Source organism: Otolemur garnettii, unplaced genomic scaffold, assembly GCF_000181295.1.
Source record: "Otolemur garnettii isolate 467f Iridium unplaced genomic scaffold, OtoGar3 scaffold00010, whole genome shotgun sequence".
Lineage (NCBI taxonomy): Eukaryota > Metazoa > Chordata > Mammalia > Primates > Galagidae > Otolemur > Otolemur garnettii.
This window is the reverse complement of record NW_003852405.1, coordinates 31,534,902-31,557,960: the sequence shown is the minus strand read 5'-3', so window position 1 is coordinate 31,557,960 and position 23,059 is coordinate 31,534,902. Positions and strand designations below refer to the sequence as shown.

At 34.9% G+C, this 23,059-nt stretch overlaps 1 protein-coding gene across 1 annotated transcript in view; it reads right to left on the bottom strand.

Moving 5' to 3' along the window:
• Positions 1-23,059, bottom strand: part of LRRIQ3 (leucine rich repeats and IQ motif containing 3) — an 81,487-nt gene that overhangs the window by 4,118 nt on the left and 54,310 nt on the right. Inside the window, exons 5-6 of the mRNA XM_003784312.2 lie at positions 16,433-16,562; positions 3,473-4,199 (exon numbers count right to left, since the gene is read on the bottom strand). Coding sequence (XP_003784360.1) covers positions 3,473-4,199; positions 16,433-16,562 — 857 coding nt within the window. The remainder of the gene's footprint in view (positions 1-3,472; positions 4,200-16,432; positions 16,563-23,059) is intronic.

Here is a 23,059-nt window from a genome sequence, read left to right as displayed (position 1 = left end):
CAAACACGAGGATACTCATTCGACTCTGCAGCCTTTACAAGTGATTTATCAATTTACTGTAATAAAAACTAAGCTGATTAAATTACATTGATTTGCACTAGATTTGTATTTTGATATACTAAAATATAACTTTTCCAAAATATATTTTTATTAAAATAAATTATAGAAAATTATGATAAAAAATCTCACACCCATTACACAGTCTATATTAAGGGGAATCATTTTAAATTTAGGGAGCTAAAAATATCAAATACTTTTTATACTGAAGGAGGTGTTGCGTCAAGCACCTCAATACATAGATAGCTTAAAATGGCTTAAAACTAGGAAAAGGCAAATGATTTCTTCTTATTTAAACTCCTTTCCAGCACAAACTGTTTTTGAAATGATACTATTTGAATAAATTTAAATAAAAGTGCAGTTATAAAGATCTCTAAGTATCTCTAAACATGCCTTAAACATATGTATAGACATAATTTGGCCACTTAAAATATCACTAGGATAAAACTTTGGCTGATAAGCTTCAATCTAATATTAGGAAAAGCTTTCAAACTTTTTTTTTGCGGAAGACTGACTGGGGGTTCTGGCTCATGAACTCTGCAGAGTTATCTGTGCCTCTCAGTCTCTTCAAGCAATTTACCCAAATGTGTAAATTAAGGGACAGGTAAGTAATGCAAATGAGTCTTATGTACAGAAATACAAATAAATTTTGTCCAGTTACAAATACATTGTAATTGTTTACTTGCCAGAGGAGATTGATTTGTTTTGAATCTATTTGTAAACGTATTTTGGCATTCCAGATCGCCCATATATACACACATAGATATAGAGATATAGTTTATATGTTCATGTTCTTTGAATTCTCATTTAAACTGGCTGTAACATCTCATGAGTTTCTTCATTACTGAGTTAAATAAAATCTTTGGCATGTGCTACTTGTGTATTTATACGGGTCATGGTTTTATGTTATTAACAATATCCTTGGACAACCAATGAAATTTCAATTTGCTAAATGTTGGTAAAAACATTTTGAGTCCATATTAATTTTCAAAGCTCCCATCTCATTTAGTTTAAAATAAAGATAAAAACTTCATCATAGAACAATTTAGAAACGTACGCACTTGTTTGAGAAAGCTTTGTCCAAAGTGTGTCCATATGATTCTTTTCTGAGATATTTACTTAAAAGAAGCTTTTGTTGTAAAACGCATGATTATAATGTGGAGTTTCTTACTGGTAGGAGTCCAAATGGTCCTTACTCATGCAACAAGCTGGTAATCATGTTCTTAGTTCCAATGCAACCCCCCTGCAGGGACTCTCCTTCCCAAACCTCCTGCTCCAGGTCCTGCAGTACTTACTATTTCCTTCTCTCCCACCACTCTGCCTATTCCAAACTTCTCAGCTTCTCTTTCCCTACCTGTAACGGTCTCCCCTCATCTCTCTGCTTTTCCAAATTCCAATCAGCAATTGTACTGATTTTGTACAATTCAAGTGTTTGTAATAATTCAAATGTGCGCTTATGTTTGCCACTGCACTGTGTGTTCTTCAAGGGTTGAGAATATCTTATTCATCTTTGTATGACAGGGCAGGAGAGAATTGCAACAAATTACAATTTCATGTTCAGTTCGTCTCCCTGTTACACGGAGAGGCCCAGAAGAATCTGAATAAGCAAGCCTTGCTGTGAGGTCCTGCCCCCTTTGTCCAATCATGTGTTTACACAAATGTGTACTCCTAAGCATGAAATGTACAGTTTTTCCTGGGCCTTTGTCTGAAAAAGCCTCTGGCGTCATGTACAACTTTTATTAAATATGTTCACTATGCTTTTTCTTGTTAATCTGTCTTTTACTGCAGGGGTGTCAGTCATGAACCATGCAATGGGCGAGAAAAGAAACTTTTTCTTCCCTCTAGTCCCCCCGCTTACTCTCCCTCACTTATCTTATTCTGTCCCTCAATAGGCCTTGTATTACCGTTGTAGTGCTATGTGACTCTGCCTGTCTTACTGTCTTATGCCTTATTTCCCATCTAGACTTTGAGTTTCTTGAGCCAAATGATCTTTCTTAGCTACATCACCTGTGACGACGGGAATTGTCAAGAAGCAAAAGCGAATTACTACTTGGATGATCTGAATCGAAGGTAAATACTTCTTAGTAGAAATACCAGTGATCACAGAGGGACAAAGAAAAATGTGGGAGACAAATTTAAAGCTATGAAATAAGCCCTGGTGCTATTCTAAGGACTAGGGAAACTATTTTAATAGCCTGGTTAATTATATTTTTGCTATGAATTTATCAATTCTAATTATCTTCATTGTACAAACATTTATAAAAATATGCATTATTTCTGGTTCTAATGGCTTTAGCATTAAGTAAAAATTCCTCAAAAAACGCTCTTCTCAGTGGCTGTTCTATGACATAAATGGGCTTATATACAACTACTGCAAATTAAGACTTGTATCTATTTTATGCAGTAATAATTGTTGAATACATTTGTTTACTAAGTACTGTACTGACTGAGTGTTGACATGAAAAAGGGACCAAATTATGTTATAAGTTCTCCACAAGCTAAGTGTGATCATACAGGTTTTCTTATGATAAATGTAAGAATTGAGATTTAAATAAAGTGGTATGGAATCACTACAAAATTAAAGGGACTAATTCTGCCTGGAAGAACAGTGGGGATAGATTAAAAGTGAAAATGCCCTTTGATTTATTTATAAAGCCTGGGTAATAAGAGGGTAAATTTTGCCAGTGGTTGGGTAGTTCCTGCACTGCACGCTGCGGGCAAACGCTGTGAAACACAGCCACATTGTCAGGGGTCAGCTGCTTGTGATGAATCTCTCTGAAGGAGAGAGCGTCTTTTCCTTTACATATAGGCACTGCCCTCTCTCCACCCCAAAGCATTCTGAGTTGCATGGTAACATAGAGAGGCTTGTGTTGCGTAATGATACTTGGGCAATAGTAACCTCGCAGGGCTGGACTTTCCTTGAGGAACTCAAGTTTGAGGGAAAAGAGGATTCTATCATTAGAATCTCAGGGACAAATAAAATGGAGAATATGTCTGTTTGGAGCAGAGATCACTGTTAGGGGGCTCCGAGGAGGCTAGAACAGAATGCTTGCTCACTGAGATGAGTCTAGAATAGAGCATGGGTCTGATGTTTAGGGAAGCATAACATGCTGGTAATGGCGGGACTGAGTCCTGAAAGATTAAAGACCTATGGTGAAGCCCTTTATAACAACAACTCGTAATTAGGAAGCAGACTTTGATGGTTGAGGAAAGGAGGTGGGGAAACACAGACGTTAATTGGTCTAATCTTTGGAAACGTATTAGCATATAATCTGTCCTTTAGTTTGTTTGCATTTTTCAAAATAGAATGTGTTATGTTATGAACAACATAACATTTATTAGATCTCAGTATTAAGCATGCACTATCCATGTAAAATTGACTTAAAACTTACTGTTACACCTGAACGGCACCTACCTGTATTCCTTCATTTGTTTAAGTAAATTCTTTCGAGTTTTATCTGCTTTTCGTTTCTGCTGAACAGCCAGCGTTTTCTTGTTCTGGAGAGCTTCCATCTCCTTCCATCTGTCAACCGCACGCATCCTCTTGGCCAAAAGAGTGCGCCCATTATTTAAGGTTTGAACTAGTGCACGCTGTGTGGCCTTCGCACTGTTTTCTTCTAGAAACAGAATTCTTCTCTCCAAAACTTTTTCAAGGTAGTCTGATTTATCCTTCCGAAGTTGTTGTAAACCATTCCGAATGGTCTCCTTGTGTTTTGCAATTAGTTCCTGTGCAGCATATTTTTTATTACTCAAAGTTTCTTTAACAGTTATGCTATTCCTTTCTTCGTCAATCTGTGCCATGGTTATAGCTATTGCTTTTTGATGATAGAGTTTCTCATTCTTTTGTTCTGTGTAGTATTTATCAATATCCATCAGGGTCTGGAGTTTCATACCAAGACTGTGTGTGGTTAAAAACTCTTTCCTTCTCTTCCTCTCCAGCACTGTGTCTTTCTTAATAATTGGTTTGGGATAAGTCACAAGACGTGACCGAGCATATGCAGGAAAAAAGTCTTTTTTTCTCTCTTTGAATATTTCAGCATACTGTAATGGACTTGAAGTGTATATGGGCAGTTTGACCACCGACAGCCTAAAACTGGTGTCCAGTTCTTCATCTTTCATTTCCTTTTTCGACTCCTTCTCACCTACATCATACAGCAGACAAAAGTTACGTATTTTACAAGATCGAAACACATTTCATTTCTTGTCCAAACTGTTTTGAAACCTGTATTAATAAAGTTGATAACAGCCTGTTATTTACTTTACCAAAAATCATTTTCCCAAGTTCCTTTTCAACTTGTAAGTTAATAGTGATTTTAGCGAAGAAAATCACTATTGAGACATTTTAACACAGAAACACACACTGAACCTATTCCTGTATTTTCTCTCACAATTTAACTTGCACAGACTCCATAGAAGCATCTTTTACTTAGTGTCTAATAATAAATGATATTAGACACTAAGTATTAAGTAAATAACTATTTTTTCATATACTGTGATAAAAGAAAAACTTCTAACTAAATTTAATGCAGTTTAATTAAGCAAAGAATGATTCATAAAAAAGGTAGTGCTCAGAACCAGTGGGGATAGGAGATCTCTGCCCCCCAATGTGGATAAGGAGTATTTATAGACAGAAAACAGAAGCCATGTGATTGGTTACAGTTAGTTGGGACTATCCTTGGGCAACCTGTGATTGGCTGAAGCTCTGTGTCTCTGATGGACTATAACTCATCTATTTGTTACAAAACTGTACTCCTAAATCAGAATTTCACTTTGTTTATATACTAAGGTAAGGCCTCAGACCAAATTTCATTTAATTTAGCAAGTTATTATTAACTCATATTTTCAAAGGGTATTGGAATCAGTTTTACCTTGTTTTTCTTTATTCTGGTAGAAATTAAAAGTTACTATGAAAATTGTTTTTCCCTTTTTGGGATAAAAAAAACCCTAACCCTCCCAGCTTGCTTTTCTGTGATGTGTGACCCTAAGCTCCGTCCTCTCTAGTGCTTGTGTCATTTCTTGTCCACGACTTTTTAGAAACAACGTGCCTCTTCTTTCTTTTTTTGGACCATTACAAAGAGACAAGTATGAAGAAGGAGCCTGGCTCCCTGATTCACTGGTTGAAGAACTACTCACAGACCAGAATTATCCATCTTCAACTATTACAGGGGCAGAAATATTAATCAATGGCAGTTATGGCTGAGTCAATAAATATTTCTGGGTCTACTTTCTACCATAGCTACCCTAATACCTTACCTTGAATCATATAGTTGTTCACATAGTTATTTTTTGACAAACTATTGATGAATTCAGGATCAGGAGGCAAACACTGGTATAAAATTGATGCTGGTCAATGTTAGGAAAAAAAAAAAAAAGATTCCTAATTCCCTCTACTAATAAAATTACATTCCCACCAGCTCTAGCCTGCGTGGATTTTATCTTCTCTAGTAGAAAAGTCCTTTCACGTTTTTTGTGAAGGAAGTTAAGATGGGTGTGAAGGGGCGGGGTGGGGGGTCCCGTGTCCTAAACGAGGGAAAGGAAAGAAGTGGATACTCAGGATTTTCATCAGAGGTCATGGGACTATAAACAGTAGAAAGCGAGGAAAGTGTGGAGCTAAGCAGGAGACCAACTCTGCCAAGTACTAGGGTACAAAGCCAAAGTGTCCAGACGTAAGTATGAAGAGTGTGAGTGCAAAGCCAGGGACCACAAACCCAGAGGGCCAGAGCCAATCTCTCAGTGGCTGCCTGAACATCATCTCTTCAGCATTTTTAAAAGTCTCCTAATTTCTTTCTCTGCTTTCAGAATCTCTGTTACAAGATTCACTTACTGCTGTAATACTCTTCTTCTGAAATTTAGATTCTAGTCATGTTCTGTCTTATACTCAAAGGGAAACAAAGCCTTCAGGGTTGAAGGAAAATTTCAACATTTAGTCTAATATATATTACAGGAAAAGAGTGTTATTTTCTTTCCCTATACAGAAATCATCTTACCACCTTTCATATTTTCCTTACGTTTTCATGTTTTATGTTTTATCTATGTTTAAATTCTCTCCATTCATTTCTTGGAATGTTATTTTCCTTGATTTTTAAAATTCTCATAATCAGTTTTGCGTTGTGGAATTTATCAAATTCCATATATATTGAAGCTTGGCGTAGTAGTTCTTAGCTATAATATTAAGCTAGACATAAGTTCCTTAGGAATAGGGATCTACTGTTTTGGTTATTGATCCTACATTCCTAGCTCCTAAACTAGTATCTTGTACAGAGTTAGGTTTTAAATGTGGATGAGGTAATTAAATATCATACGCTTAATAAGTTTCTGTGTTGGATGAATGAATAATGATAGAGTCAGAGACATATTTATCTTAGGTATCATTATTTTTTACTATATTTTGCATGGAAAATAAGGGACTTGTATAATATCGCCTTAATTCTATTAATAGCATAAAGTTGAAATAGCTACATAATTTAGTAATGAATGAGGAAAATATAGCAAAGTCCTTTATGTCACAACCCTCAACATTTGCTGCAAATTAAAACACAGAATAGGCAGGAGGAGTTTTTGACAAACTATTGATGAATTCGGGATCAGGAAGCCTTGGCTCCACCCCTTTTACCTTTCCAACCACAATTATCTGGACTTTCTCTTCTGATACCTTTTCTCTACTGAATCATTCCCTTCAGAGTTTGAACAGCCATGACCACCACACCCACCACCATCACAAGCACTACCTTTGGCTCTCATTGCTTTTACGATAATATATGCAAGGGGCAATATTTTCTATTCCAATTCTTTCTTAAATTATCAATACCATTTAACACTATCAAGTCTTCTTCTTGAAGCTTTTTTTTTTTTTTTTTTTGGATTCTGTAATGACCCCTTCTTCTGCATTTTCCTTAGATTCTGTAACCCTCTCCTGCATTTCCTTTACATTTCTGATTGCTTCTTTTTTTGGATTCTATAATGACCCCCTCTCCTACATTTTCCTTAGATTCTGTAATCCTCTCCTGTGTTTCTCTTTACATTTCTGATTTTCTTCTTTTTTTGTTTTAGATTCTATAATGTCACTCTCTCCTGCATTTTTTTTTTTTAGATTCTGTAACCCTCTCCTGCATTTCCTTTACATTTCTGATTGCTTCTCCTTAATTTTCTTCACACTCTTCTACTTGCAAGTCTTAGGTATTTTTAAAGTATGGTACATTCAAAACCAAGCTCTTCTTTGTTGCCAGAAATCTATTTTCTCTAAAATCAGTCCTCCCTTTTTCAGTAAACAACACGTAAGAGCGCAGCTTTTCCACGTATATTTTCTCAATAAATCTTTTAGATTTTACCTGAAGTATGTATTTCTCATCAACTAATCTTTCTTATCTCCTAGTCGCCTCTCTAATTCAGGGCTCTACCAGCTCTGACTTGTCCTCCTGCTATGTCTTCTTAGGAAGTATCTACATTTCTTAGCACAGAGAGGCTTCATTGCGCACATAGAAATGAAGCCACAGTGTTCTCTGAAAGTTGTGCTCTTAAAGGTCTTAGAGACACCTTTATGATAAAATTCACACTCCTTCCCATGGCCTATGAAGACTTGCTTACTTTTTCATTTGTTTTCTACTAGATATAATCTCCCAGCTTCTTATAACCACATTACTATGCTGTAGCCATGACATGAATGAACTGTGGGGTAATTCCCAGTTTATTCCCCAAATTATTGGACTCTGGGACCACAAATGATGATAAGACAGCCAAATCCTTTGGAAATAGTTTTATAAGTAAAACCTTCATTTTGACCAAGTTGAATATATATGTTTGAGTATCTACCATTAACCAGGGTCTTTGGAAAATAAAAACAGTCCTGGCCCTCAAGAATCTTACAGGGAAAATAAGTAAAACCAATAATTTCAAAGTATTGTGGCAAATTTTAAGATAAGTATATACAAGCAATAGTGTAACCATTAATAAAAGACATTTTACACCCCCTAGGTCAGGGTGGGAGGTCTTTCAGCAAAAATGTTCTGGGGAAGATTCTCTTTGACCAACCTAGAGTCAGGCTCCTGAGTGTTTTTCCTAGTTAGTCCCTGACCTTGAACTCCATCTGTGGTCTATTTGGTCCAGTTTTAGCAAGAAGCCTATTGGTTAAGTTTGGCAAAAATTTCGTACCCTTGACATTTTGTCAAATGTATCACCCACCACTTCCACATCTTATTATCTTGGCTTGCCTCGATCAAGAATTCTATTGAGGCAGCCTCACAAGAATCCCCAATGTGGGTCAGGAGGACCTTGCAGCTATGTTAACAGAACACATGAACTTTAAGAGCATATTAGGGAAATAAAACGGTTCTCTTGATTGCCTTTACTCTGAAGTGATAATTTTCATTTTTACTCACAGTTCAATGGGAAGACTGAGTGCATATCTCCTACATCGCTGCATGGGAAGCAGGGTGACACAGCGGAACACACATAATATATGGTACTAGTGCTTAGAATTACAAAATAAATCTGAATAGACATGATTTAAATTTTACCTTCTCTCTGTCCTTGGTAGTGAAAATATTTTAAATATTCTAAAAATCTATTTGAACTATTACAGAGCTATAAAATCAAAAGAACTTTTGGGCTGTTTGCTTGTTTGCTTTCCATTTTAAGTCTGGTGGCAAAGATTTCTAGTTTTGTATGCACGAGTATGCTCTAATTGCTCATCCAAAGTAATTTAGCTGATACTATTTTACCAGACTAAAATTCAGTCATTTTAGCAAGGAATTTAGGAGAATAGAAGGGAAAAAAGCACTGTTAAAACTGTGTAAAGCACAAGTGGCTTGAAATCAGCAAGATATGATAAATTGGATGAATTTGGAAGAAAATGTTGGAGGCAGAAAATGTAATGTGTTTCAGAGGAAACCATAAAATCTCCTCTGGAGTCTTCATTTCAGACATAAGTGGATTTTGAGCAAGAAAAAGTATGTAATTGAGGTAAAATAACTAAAGATTGTATAAATCTGATCACAGGCACTTTGATATAATGACCCTCAAATAATTAACACTCTGACCTTATATTCTGGAGAGGAAGTAGCATTTTTGTTCTCAGAAGTGTCTTTTATGTAACAGAGGCTACATAATCCTTTTAATAAAGGATTTACTTGTTCATAACTATTTGAAATATAAATGGCGTTCTAGAATAACTACAAAGATTGGCCCATCCTATGGCTATACTTACTATAAATGGTTAAAATGATAATATAACATACACTTTTAGGGTGCTGGTGTCAATCTGGTATGCTACAGCCTTTCAGTACAAAATAAGAAATGTGTGTGTTTAACTTCTAACGCCAGTACAACCTCTTAAATGCTAATGTGGAATAGATATTCGTGAAGTATGATGTTACTTTAAAATGTCTGAATTGCAGCATCATTTTCATAGAGAAAAACAAAATATTTGGTGAGGAAGTATAGAATAAAAACAAAGAAAGAATAATAACTTTAACTTACATGAAAGAGGATAAAGCATCTGTTATTAATTGGGTAGCTAACTAGCAAAATTGGATTTTTGATAATATTTACAATGAAGCAATCAGCATCTCATCGCATAAAATTCAGCTGATTTGATAATGTAAATGAGGCAATATGATACCTGTTCTTACTCACACGTTATAAGCAGATGCTTAAGGATTTTAAACTTCATATTCTTATAGAAGTTCCACTGAACAAAGAATATCGTCATTACACTAATATGCAAGTTCTGTGAGGCTGTATATGCCCTGTTTACTATTGAATTTTGAGTGCCTGGAGCTCATAAAAAATATATATACGTAGCAACAACTTAATATGTAATAAAAATAAATCTTAGTATGATAAAATACTCTCCAAATTTCAAACTCTGTTGGAGGCGTGCAAGAAGTTACAGTATCTGCCTAGTAATCCATTCATTTTGCAAATGAGTTGGTGGCCCTGGGGAAAGGAAATAAGGAAGGTGAACTAATCTAATCTCCTTAGCAACTGGAATGCCAGGAAAAATGAACAAATGATATTTTCTAGAAGGAAGAGACCTTATCTATTGAATACCTTTAGTAGAATGGTTGCTGGCTAAAGGATCACTTACACAAAATAAACCCAGAGTCTATGAGGTGCCCTCCCTGGATAATGCCATATGAAGCTCATGATCCTCGGGAATATGAAATGAACACGGTCTGATAATGTAAACTCTTGCTTTTGGGTGAAGCAAACTCATAAACCTTACTAGAGACGTCACTTGATTTTCTGGGCTAGACGTGCATATCATTCAAGGAAAGAGAAGATGCAGAGAGCTACTCTTGATGTCCTAGATCTCTAGAGACTCTTACTTGAGTCTCTTAACTGCATCCTTTAAATTATTGAGTGCATATAACATGGAAATCTGATCTTTTTAAAGTGGTCTATGGATGAGAATAAGTGAACGTGTACATCATTGTGTAAGCACATATCTTTCAGGTTAGGACATGTTCAAGGTGAAGGCACTGTCATAAAACAGGATAACAGGCATTTACTGATGTTAAAATGGAGACTTTGCTGGGCAAAACTGGGACATACAGTCATGGCACAAATAACATTGGTCCCCTTCATTAGCATATTTGTTTATCTATTTTAAAAGTTTTGCCAACTTTGAATGTCTAGGTGAGAAAATGAGTGGGAAAAGATGGTTCCATACAGGAGTTACAATACTCAGAAATATGATTATTATTCTGGCAGATTTTATATTTATAATATAAGGATCAGAAAATATATAACACAAGTAGGTTATTTATAATGAAACATTATTAAGTTATACATTAATCTTATGGATAGTTGGATTATTTATATTTAGCCACATCAGTGTTAGTATTTCAGAATGATATCTTAAAGTTGGAATTATTGTAACAGGGGGTATGAATAGCATTCAGATTAACTCATATGCTGTCAGAACCATTAAATACCTCATATTTCTCAAATGAATCTCATACAATGCCTAGTGTTTAAGAGTTCCTCAAGGGATAAAGATAGGATATCATCAATAGGTAATTGATGATATTAAAACTACTTTCTTGGAAATTTTAAAGGTATCATAAAATCTTGTATAATATGTGATTATGTAATCCCTGTTTCTAGCAACTACTTTCAGGACCATGGATAGAGATTAGGTGGTTCCATGAACCCTTAAAATTTATAATTAAAATTCATTTGGGCTCAGTGCCCATAGCTCAGTGAGTAGGGTGCTGTTCACATACACCAAGGCAGGCAGGTTTGAGCCTGGTTTGGGCCTACTAAGTAACCATGACAACTGTAACCAAAGAATAGCCAGGTGTTATGGCAGGCACCTGTTGTCCCAGCTACTTGGGAGGCTGAGGCAAGATTATTGCTTAAGCCCAAGAGTTTGAGGTTGCTGTGATCTGTGATGCTATAACACTCCACCAAGGGTGACACACTGAGACTCTGTCTCAAAAAAAAATTAATTTGTGTTCATATTTGCATTTTTTGAAATGCAAAGAGGTTAATCTTTTTTATTAGCTTCTTAAATTTCTTCATATTTGGATTTGTGACCAATGGGGAAAAAAATTAACAGTCAGTGTTCAAGAGGAATAGTATCTGGGGGATAGGTCTGCAGGGAGATGACCCATATCGTGAGGCAGTAATTATTCACATTTGTGCTCTATTAATGAAGAAATTCCTGGCCTAGTTGGAACTAGTTGTCTACCAGCAGACTATACTATAAAGAAGAAATATTAACTTACAGACATCCACTCAAATGTCCTGCACCTTGGAGGAAGGGAGGAGTAATTGCCTAACCACCTTTGTCACTCTCCCTCCTTTTTTTTACCAACCATATATCGTAAATTTTATAATATTCATATTTAATTTTAAGTATAAAGTATTGTTTATTCAAAAATTCTGATCAGAATGTTCCTTTATGCTATATATGTAGCTAATTAATTTTTCAAAGTAAAAATATAATAAAATATTTATAACACTAAAAATATCTTTGGATCATAATGTAGGATTTAGGTTGCTCAGAAGGTTGATGTCTTCTTTTCAGTGCTTAAAATTATTTTAAATGTAGCGATTTTATACTTTAAAATGACTCCCATGAGTTAAATATTGTCAGGGATTTTACTTCTCCATTATGGTTCCCATCTCTGTCACTTTGTTGAATTTGCCCGTCAGGGTCAACTGCTATGTTCCACATTCAATAAATAGGATTTTTTTTTTATCATATATCAAGATATTTTAGCCACTATTCAACAGAGTTGAACACTCTACTATTTTCACAAATTAAATTAGTTTTATCAAATTAGTACATGAATTTATTTTTAAAAGTCAAGCAGCATTATGAATCATAAAATAAAAAGAAAAAAATCCTCATACTAAAATAAAAACAAGAGATCATGCTAAGAATTCTTGATCAAAAGTAGCATATATGTTTTTAACCATACAACTAGATGTAAAAATTTATAACACTGAAAATAGATATAATATTTCTTAAAAAGATTGGCAAATCTTATTTGGAAGATATGTATTTTTCACACACACATATATATTGATTAATATATGTATTTTCTTTATAATAATTATTTAATGAAAAAAGAATATATTTACTTATTATGTATCACCACATAGATGTTCCCCAAACCACCCAGTATACCTCAATGTGCCATACAAACTTTATCAATCTTATATGTACCCTCATTTGAGAAGGGTAGAGAACATTGCTTTCTAAGCTTGTGGAACAGCTGTCTGTCCTATTCATTACCATATCCTGGGTGCATACAGGTAAGCAATAAATGCTTTTTGGAAAAACCAATGAATAAAACTGTGAAAGTTTATCAAATAAGCTGGTAAGATTTCCTTAATTTTTTTCTTAAAATGTAAGAACAAATGATGGCTCCTGCCTGTAATCTCAGCACACTGGGAGGCCAAGGTGGGAAGATAACTGGAGTCTGAGAGCTTAAGACCAGACTGGGCAACATAGTAAAACCCTCCTCTCTACCAAAAAAAAAAAAAAAAAGAAAGAAAGAAAGAAAGAAAGAAAAGAAAGAAAGAAGTAAGACCAAATAAGCAAAACAGAGAGAGTGTATTTATGATAACATAATTAAAATCTAGGCACAAGTTTCATTGGTCCCTGGACCAGAAAAATGTTTTATGTATATAGTTGGACAATTAAAAAAGCATGAATATGGTTCATAGATAAACTGTTAGTATCAAATCACATTAGCTCCCTAGTTTTGATAACTGTTCTGTAATTTATAAAATGATACCATTTGGGAAGATGGATAAAGGTTATTTAAAAATAATTTGTATTTTTGTACCTTTTTATAACTAAAAATTATTTTAATAGAAAATGAGAAAAGTATGAGAAGGTACAATTATTAAAAAATAACAAAGAAAAATAAAATGAATGTAACAAACTTAAAATATAAGTAGAGTATAGAAATAACTCTGGCTACCTAAATGAATATAATCCACACCAATTAACTAAATAAGTGCATCTAGGTATCTGCTGTCTATACAATACACAATAAAACAAAAAGTCAAAGGTAAAAGCATGGAAAAATACAATAGGAAAATTTTAACTAAAATACAGTTAATATAGTTATAATAATATCAGAGAAATAGAGTATAGTGAGAAAGCATTGCTATGGATTAAGGTGATAAATATTAATTCAACAAGAATATGAAACAATTACAATCATTTAAGCCCTTAAAATCACATCAAATGTAGAAAACAAAATTTGATAGAATTGGACAGAAACAAACAAATCCAAAGTTTATACAGTGAAATTTTCAACATATCATGTTCATTTCTTAACCAATGATTAGAGAATTCTTCTATTATCAAGGAAATGGAACATTTTTGAAAATGTGAAGATGGAATTAAAAATGATTCTTCTAATGAAAATTATGAAATTTAAAAGGGGCTATTTCGTATGTGATTCTTGCCTCTTTTTCTTCCCAATCCTACCAGCATTGATCACTTTGAATTTAGTGGAATAGGTAAGGAATCCAGAAAGGGTTTGTATGTCTAACACACTATTATTTAGTATGAACACCTAAATGGTAGAAGAAAGACTGTCAAACCTCCAAATCTTCCAAACTAAAGTTTCTCGAGCCCATAACTAAGAGTAGTCAGAGAAAAGAAATTATAGTTAACATTCTGAAAGGCAAAAATTTTTGTTGAAGGAGAGACACATCCAAGAGGAAAAGGCATTTTTCACCCTATATAATTTTGAATATGTGCAACTATGCAAAAATTGATAAAAATAATTAATCTCGGCTTGGCACCTGTGGCTCAAGTGGCTAAGGTTCCAGCCATATACACCTAAGGTGGTGGGTTCGACTCCAGCCTGGGCCGCCAAACAACAATGATGGCTGCAACCAAAAAATAGCCCAGCATTGTGGCGGGTGCCTGTGGTCCCAGCTACTTGGGAGGCGGAGGCAGGAGACTTGCTTGAGTCCAGGAGTTGGAGGTTGCTGTGAGCTGTAATGCCACGGCGCTCTGCCCAGGGGGACAGCTTGAGGCTCCGTCTCAAAAAATAATGATAATAATAATAATAATAATTAATCTTAAATAGAAAAATGAGATAATTAAAAAGTAACAAAAGTTGTAAGAAGGGGTCAACTACAACTTGAACTTTACCTAGGAAAGGCAAACAATATAACCTCATCATTGGGACCCTCATATTTATCTGAAATGTTGGGAAAAAAGTAACAAACATTATTAATCAGTGAAAGATAAAAAAAGTGACTCTCAATACTGAATTCACTAAAACTCATGCCAAATAAAAGTAATCTGTTCAAGCAATATAAGTACAGCTTTTGGCTGTTATTAAAATAATCATTTTGTTAAAAATGTGTATAATTTAATTGTCTATGATTTAAATTAAAGAAGTATAGAAAAATGATAAACTAATCTTATTATAACTATTCCTATTATAATGACTTTAGGTAAGTAAAATACCCTGCACTTCCTATGGCTTTTTAAATTTAATATCAGAAATTTAAAAAATAAACTCAGGAAAGAATTAGTATAATTTTATATAAAACGTGTAGCTCTAGACAGACGTAAGGAATGGAAGATTTTATTAAATTTTATGGATTTAGGTATCTTAATCTAACGTAACTATTTTCCCATGCACAAGCCTTAATCATTACCAAGCAATGCACTTCTAGTCCTCAGGAGGTGCGGTGGTGAAGGAGATGGGCACCACTTGACTGTGAGTCAAGAAACAGATCAGGAAATAGTGCCACCTTTGCCACTTTGGGATTAGGTGACCTTGGATAAATTGGCTATCTAAACTAATTTTTCTCATCTCTAAAACAGAAATAGTAAACTAAATTTAATGTTTCAACAGGGCATTATTTGACCCTGGGATGGCCAACACATTTTAATTTTCATTACCCATTTGATGTTGATGGGTAGAGCATTTGCCTGAGAGGAAGGTCGGTGAGCACTCAGCAGGGCTGCACTCAGCACGGCTCTGAGTGACATTCTCCAAGGGTCCCGGCATCCCTCACCTGGAAGAGGAGGTATCTCCAAACCCGCTCCTCTCCCCTTCTCTATTTCTCTTTTCCTTCACACTTGTCCTGTGTTCACATTTATAAAACAAATTTAAAAGCTCAATATAGAGTTCAAATGATATATGTTTTTTTTTTCTTCTGCTCCCTACTCATCCCCCAATACCATTATCAAAATTTTTTTTTTAATTTCAAAAGACAACAAAAAAGAAAGTTGGAACATACCAGTGACACCAAAAACACATTAGGAAGGTTTAAGTCAGTGAGTGAAAGGTACCTGAGAACAGACACTAGAAATTTAACATTTAAGATTTGCAGTGGGCCAGCAACAAAAAAAGCTTGTGCTCAATGTAAACGCAAAAGTAGGAATTGGAAGCTGGTTGACACTGTTGTTTGAAAAGCATGAGTTGAAATTATATAGGGTGAAAAATGCCTTTTCCTCTTGGATGTGTCTCTCTTTCAACAAAAAATTTTGCCTTTCAGAATGTTAACTATAATTTCTTTTCTCTGACTAAATGAACTGATCCTCCGAGCAACCTCATGTACAGAGAAGACGCTTCCACCCTTTTGCCATGACAGGAAACTAATGTCTCACCCTCCTCAAAGGTTAAACCAGACCGGTTCTAAATCTAGGGAATTTAGACACATCTGAAGATACAAGAGGGTAGAGTACCTGGCTACAACTAGGAATACAAAATTAAAGCCTTTGTATCAAATTTTGCTAAGAATGTTGGCTGTTTCTTAAATCTCACAGGCAGAACATTAGTTAAATCTTATTTTGGAAAAAAACCCCTCAAATTTCATCAAAATACATTTATAAATACAATTTTCAAAAGTATATGTACATATATATGTATATATAACTAACCTTTTTGAATGAGATGTCTTGATTTTTTGGGTTTCATGCCAATATCTTTGGTTTTTAATTCATATAAAATAGAGGGTACATGTTTTATGTACTCACTATAACTTTTAAAGTCAACAGGAGGATATATATTCTGCAAAGACAAAATAAAAGCAATGACAATGATAATATCTCACGTATTTTAGAGTTCTCAAAGAGCTCTCACATGCATCATACATTTTCAAGATTGATTTTCAACAAAAACCTGTAAGGCAAGCAGAGTTAAGAACAAAATTGACAAAGCTCCACTGTGTATAATTTCAATAAACTGCCCTATCAACAGGTCCTCATGTACCTTGGTCAATACTACAAGAAGATTGAAAGGAAATGGACCTGCCAGGTGTGCATCATGACAAAGGGAATAGGGGAGGAGGAGAAAGAAGAAGAAGGAGGAGGAGGAGGAGGAGGAGGAGGAGAAGGAGAGTAGAGAGTCTGAAGGAAGATTCAGATAAGAAAGAAAGAAACACAATTAATTCACAGAACACAAAAGGCAATAATAAAAGAAAAAAAAAGAGGGGCAGTAACATAACAAGAAAGAGAGAAAGGGGGGCAGAATGATCACAGATCTCAAAGGTACAAAGGGATCAGACACATGTGGGAAGATTAACAGGTTAGATCCTGAAGAAGAGCTTCACAGAGAATGGGGCCACCAGCAGATGGAAACTATGTGACGTCCGTAAACTGGCTGGGATGCTTTAACAATACGGTGTTATCTCCTCACAGTCCATCCAGAACCTTTACAGAGGCATCACCAGATTGCCAGGGACCTGGGCTCTTTCAAAAGTCTTTTCTCATCCCCACCTTATTGCATCTAATTAGGTTCTGCCCTCCAAGTCTTCTAATGAGTCAACCTAAGTCCTAGAGCTCCAAACGCAATATCTGCATTTCTATGAGGAAGATGGAGGGAAAGCGAAATGGCAAAGGGCACAAACCATGTGTCCTTAGGAGCCTTCTCTGAGGTTCTTCAAATGACTTTTGTTTATATCTCATTGGCCTCCCAGAGCTACAAAGGGGAGTGGAGTGAATGTGGCCTTTTTCTTGGTTTTTTGCTGCCTGGCATAAAATTGGAGGCCTATTACCAATAAGGAAGAAAGTGTTAGACATTTGTAGGCCACCAATAGTCTCTGTCACAGAAAAAAAAAAATCAACCTTAGAAGGGGATATGTGTTTGGATATTGAAAAATTTTTCTAGGAAATTTTGCTTTCCTTGATGAGAAACACTGATCTAAATTCTGAAGACTCACAAATATTTATCTTTAGACAGATATTCTTTCTGAGATGTTTGCTTTTATGTATTTGTTTATGAGATACTGAGATAATATTTGCCATCATTTTTAACTCATCAAAGACATTAACTCATTTAATAATCATAACAACAACTGTTCTTTCACCCTAAAAAATCTCATAAACATCTCATACTCAAGACAATTAAAGTCCTACCTATTTCCCCCTCTAAATCTACAAGTATTTAATTCCTAGTTTTGGTGAATGGTGTCACCTTCATCCAAGGAGAGAAAAGTCGGATAAACTCTCTGGCACATCACAGCTGATAGAATGTTGAAATAGAGAATTCATCCGCACATTCCCCCCCACTATTTTTGACCAGTCCACTTGTTCGAATATTATTCAACAGTACAGAAAAGCCACTGGGTTTTGTGCCCTGGTTCCCTGTATTTATAATGTCCAGCCCAAATTTATCACACAACACAGATACATTTAATTACATATCCTAAAGTTTCTAACTTTTAAATTTCACATGTAATATTTTCTAATTTACTTACTGAAAACAAGTTCTTTCTATGCTTTAACTCATGGTGCAAGGAGTTTTTAGTGTTTATTACATGTACAGGGTATGATTAGGTCCTGGAATGAATTTCAGCTTTTATTCTTTACTGAAAGAATCTTTCATTCATCAACTCTTACACTGACAATTTCTTTTCCATTTGTTATTTGATGAAACACTAAATTTTGCTATAAATTCAAATATGTAGGTACTTTTGAGCTCATATATTCTCTTTGTATTTAGAAATTCTCTTAATGTTGTCAAGAATAATTATAATTTAATAACACAGTATCAGAGCCTATTATCAAAATATGACATAATTTTAAATAATGTCTCTATTCTCATTTAAACCCAATCCCTTCTACTGAACAAATACAACCAAAATAATGCAGAACACTATATCATAATCAAATTTGTAACAACTCCAAATCCTTTATCAACTTCAAATTCTTCTGTAAATTCTTTTATCTTCCTACTACTAAGAATTTTGCTCTGTTTGGGTAACTTCTCTCTGTCTCACCAACAACGCAATTTGTCGCATGTTAAAAATCACATTTAACTTCATTTGAACCACAGAAATGGGCCATTTCATTCTCCTATATGTCACACTTTTATCCCACCCATGATGATCACTATACAATCAAGTGATTCTGTTTCAACTAGTACTTATTCTTTTACATTGACCCGAAAGAATAAGAAAACCAAAAAAAGTATATGGGTCAAATATGAAATTTCCAATTTTTATCACAAATGAAGTTAATCGGCAGAATCATGAAATATAAAAGGTCAGAAATTAAGTAGCTAGCTGGCCAGTTTCTTTCAGAACTTTCGTTGGCACTTCCATTTATTTTTCTCCATGCATCCACCTATAATTGTGTGTCACCTTTTAAAACACTTTTTCCTTCCTTGTTTTTATACATATGTGACAGCAGAACAGATTGATAGGAAGACGACCATAAAGTCTAAAGCTCTAAAGGTAGTGCGTATTTTTTGACTGATCTTTGAGATCATGAAAAAGGAAAAGTTATCAAAAGACAGGGAGTGATCTAGTAAAGATCTTGTTTCCTGTAACAGAAAGTATGTTCCATTCACTATAGGATCTTACACTTAACACTGGTCCAATCTGCAATACGTGTAGAAAAATTTTAAGGGGGTTTGGTAGCATTTAGAAAAGAAAAAATTGATCAAGGAACAGTATAAATTGACAACCAACTTATTACATTAGATATAATTTCATTTTATCAAGATCAAATTAATTGAATTTCCAATATCCTTGGTATGATAAGTCTCCATGCAGGAATATGTCTGATAAAATCTGATATCACGGAAATACAAAAAGATCATCAGAGTCTACTATGAATGATTCCACGTAGCAATAATGAGTATTGAGATTGAGTTAGTAATAAAAAGTCTTTCAACAAAAAATCCCATGCCTGGATGGATTAACTAGACATACATAAAGGAACTTGACCAAGCTCACTGAAGCTGTTTCCAAAACCAGAAAAGCAGGGACCCCTCTCTAACACATTCTGTGAAGCCAGATCACCCTGATAACAAAGTCGGGCAAGAAGGCAACAAAAAAGAACACTATAGACCAATATCACTGATGAATATACATGCAAAAAGTCTCAACAAAAGACTAGAAAACTGAATTCAATGGTACATAAATTAGATAACACCCCATGATCAAGTGAGTTTTATTCCAAGGATACAAGGCTGGTTCAGTGTGTGAAAATCAATAAACATAATCACATAAAGAGAATTAAAAAACAAAAACAACATGATCATCTTAATAAATGCAGAAAAAGTACTTGATAAAATTCAGGACCCATCTTGAAAAGAAAATTTCCACAAATAGGCATGCAAAAGATATAGCTCAAAATAATAAAGAATGTAAAACAGACCCATGACCAACATCACCCTTCACAGGGAAGACTGAAAGCCCCGCTCTGAAGAACAGGAACAAGCAGGACGCTCACTTTCTTCACTCCTAGTCAACACAGTGCAAGTCCTGCCCAGGACAAGCAGGTGAAAGAAAGGAAGGAAGGAAGGACATCAAATTGGTAAAGGCAAAGTCATACATTACACTGCTCACTGATGACATGATCTTGCACCAAGAAAACTCTAAATACACCTCAAAAAAATAAAAAAAAAACTCTTATATTTGATAAATGAATTCAGTAAAGTTTCAGGATACAAAATTAATGTAGAAAGTCAATAGCATTTATATGCACTAATAATACTAATAATGATCAGGCCAAAAACCAAATCAAGAAGTCAATCTCAGTTACAATAGCTATAGAAAAACAAAACAAAGCAAAAAACAACTAGGAATATAAGAAAAACTATAAGACATTGTTGCAAAAAGTATAGATAACACATGCGGTAAAACATCACATGCTCATGGATTAGAAAAATTAAAATTGTTGAAATGACCTTACTGTCCAAAATAATCTACAATTCAATGCAATTTCTATCAAAATACCAACATAATATTTGTACAGTTAGAAAACAAAATCCGAAATTTCATATGGAATGACAAAATAAAAAGCTGAAACGAACAGATCAATCCCAAGGAAAAAGAACAAATCTGAAAGTACCTCATCGCCTGACCTCAAATTATAGTACAGTGTTATAGCAGACAAATGAGTGTGAGTCTGGTATAAAAACAGACACACAGATCAGTGTAACAGAATAGAGACCCAAGAATAAACCAACATACTCACAACCAACCGATTCAACAAAGTCAACAAAACATGCAGTAGGAAAATAACATCTTTTTTTCCCCAAAAAATGATGTTTGGAAGACTGGATAGCCATATGCAGAAGACTGGCCCCTATCCCTCACCATATAAAAAAATTAACTCAAGGTGAATTACAGTTATCCAAAATTATAAACATTATGGGAATAAAAAACCTAGGAAAATCTCTTCTGGACATTGACCCAGGAAAAGGATGCACAACTAAGGCCCTAAAAGCAAATGCAACAAAAACCAACAAACAAATGGGACTTCATTAAATTAAAAAGTTTCTGTAAAGAAAAAGAAATAATTAACAAAGTAGACAACCTACAGAATGAGAGAAAATGTTCACAAACAATTTATTTTAAAAAAGGCCTAATATCAATAATATACAAGGATCTCAAACAAGAAAACAACAAATAATTCATTAAAAACTGGGTAAAGGACATAACCAGATGTTTTTCAAAATAAGGCATTAAAATCACCACAAACCTATGGAAAAAATCACTAAACATCAGAGAAATGCAAATCAGAACTACAATGAGATACCATCTTACTCCTTTCAGACATTATTATTAAAAAGTAAAAAAAAAATAACAGATATTGTTGAGAATGTAGAGAAAAGGGGATGATTATATATTGTTGGTGACGGTTTAAACTAGGACAAGGTCTCTGGAAAACAGTATGGAGATGTCTCATGGAACCAAAAATAGAACTTCCATTGATGCAGTAATTCTACTACTGGATATCCACCCAAAGAAAATAAAAATCTTTGTATCAAAGATACCTGCACACGTGTATTTACAGCAGCACTGTTTGCAACAACAAAGATATACGGTCAACCTAGTGTCCATCCACAGATGCCTGGATAAAGAAACTGTGGTATGTGTACACACACACACACTGGAATACTACTCAGCCATACACACACACACACTGGAATACTATTCAGCCATACACACACACACACTGGAATACTACTCAGCCACACAGACACACACACACTGGAATACTACTCAGCCATACACACACACACACTAGAATACTACTCAGCCATATAGGCACACACACTGGAATACTACTCAGCCACACACACACACACACACTGGAATACTACTCAGCCACACACACACGCACACTGGAATACTACTCAGCCACACACACACGCACACTGGAATACTACTCAGCCACACACACACGCACACTGGAATACTACTCAGCCATACACACACACACACACTAGAATACTACTCAGCTGGTAAGAACAATGAAATCAGGTCTTCTCAGCAACATGAACAGAATCGGAGGCCATAATCTTATGTAAAATGACTCAGAAATAGGAAACACAGGAAATCATATCCTCATGTTCTCATGCGTGAGAGCTAAACAGCGTGTGTGTAAGGACATAGAGAAGGAACAATAGACACCAGAGGAGACACAGAAGGAAAGAGGGTGGGTTGAGGGATGAGAATTTACTTGGTAGGTGCAAGGTCTTTGGATATTTGGATGATGGCTATACTCAAAACCAAGATTTCACTGCTATGCAGTATATCCATTTAACAAAAGTGCGCTTGTATCCCCTCTCTATTAAAAAACTAAACTGAAAAAATGCATGAAAAAATTAAAAACTGAAAAATAAAAGAATGTTTATTTTAATTTATTTAATTAATTAATATAAAATAACCAAAGAAAATACTACAAACCCTTATTTAGATAGGAATAATGTTACTGAAAAGCAAAATAAACAGAAACATGACTATAAATACCCTAACATTTGGGCTGAATATCCCGTAGCCTGTATTTAATACAGAACTTCATCCCAATAACACTTTCAGTTCCCCTCTTCTCCCCCTGATTTCATGAGCACCTCACTCCAAAGCGTCTCACTTGGCAACTCTTCGCAGCCCTCCAGCCTTTCCTGAACTCCCTATCACGTGCACCGTCTTAGACTCCCTGACTTTTCTAGGTTCTCTTCTATATCATTTTCTAATTTTGTGACATCCACAAAAAGCATCAACATAACCAGCTGGTAGGCATAATTATAGCTTTATATAAAACACATCCATG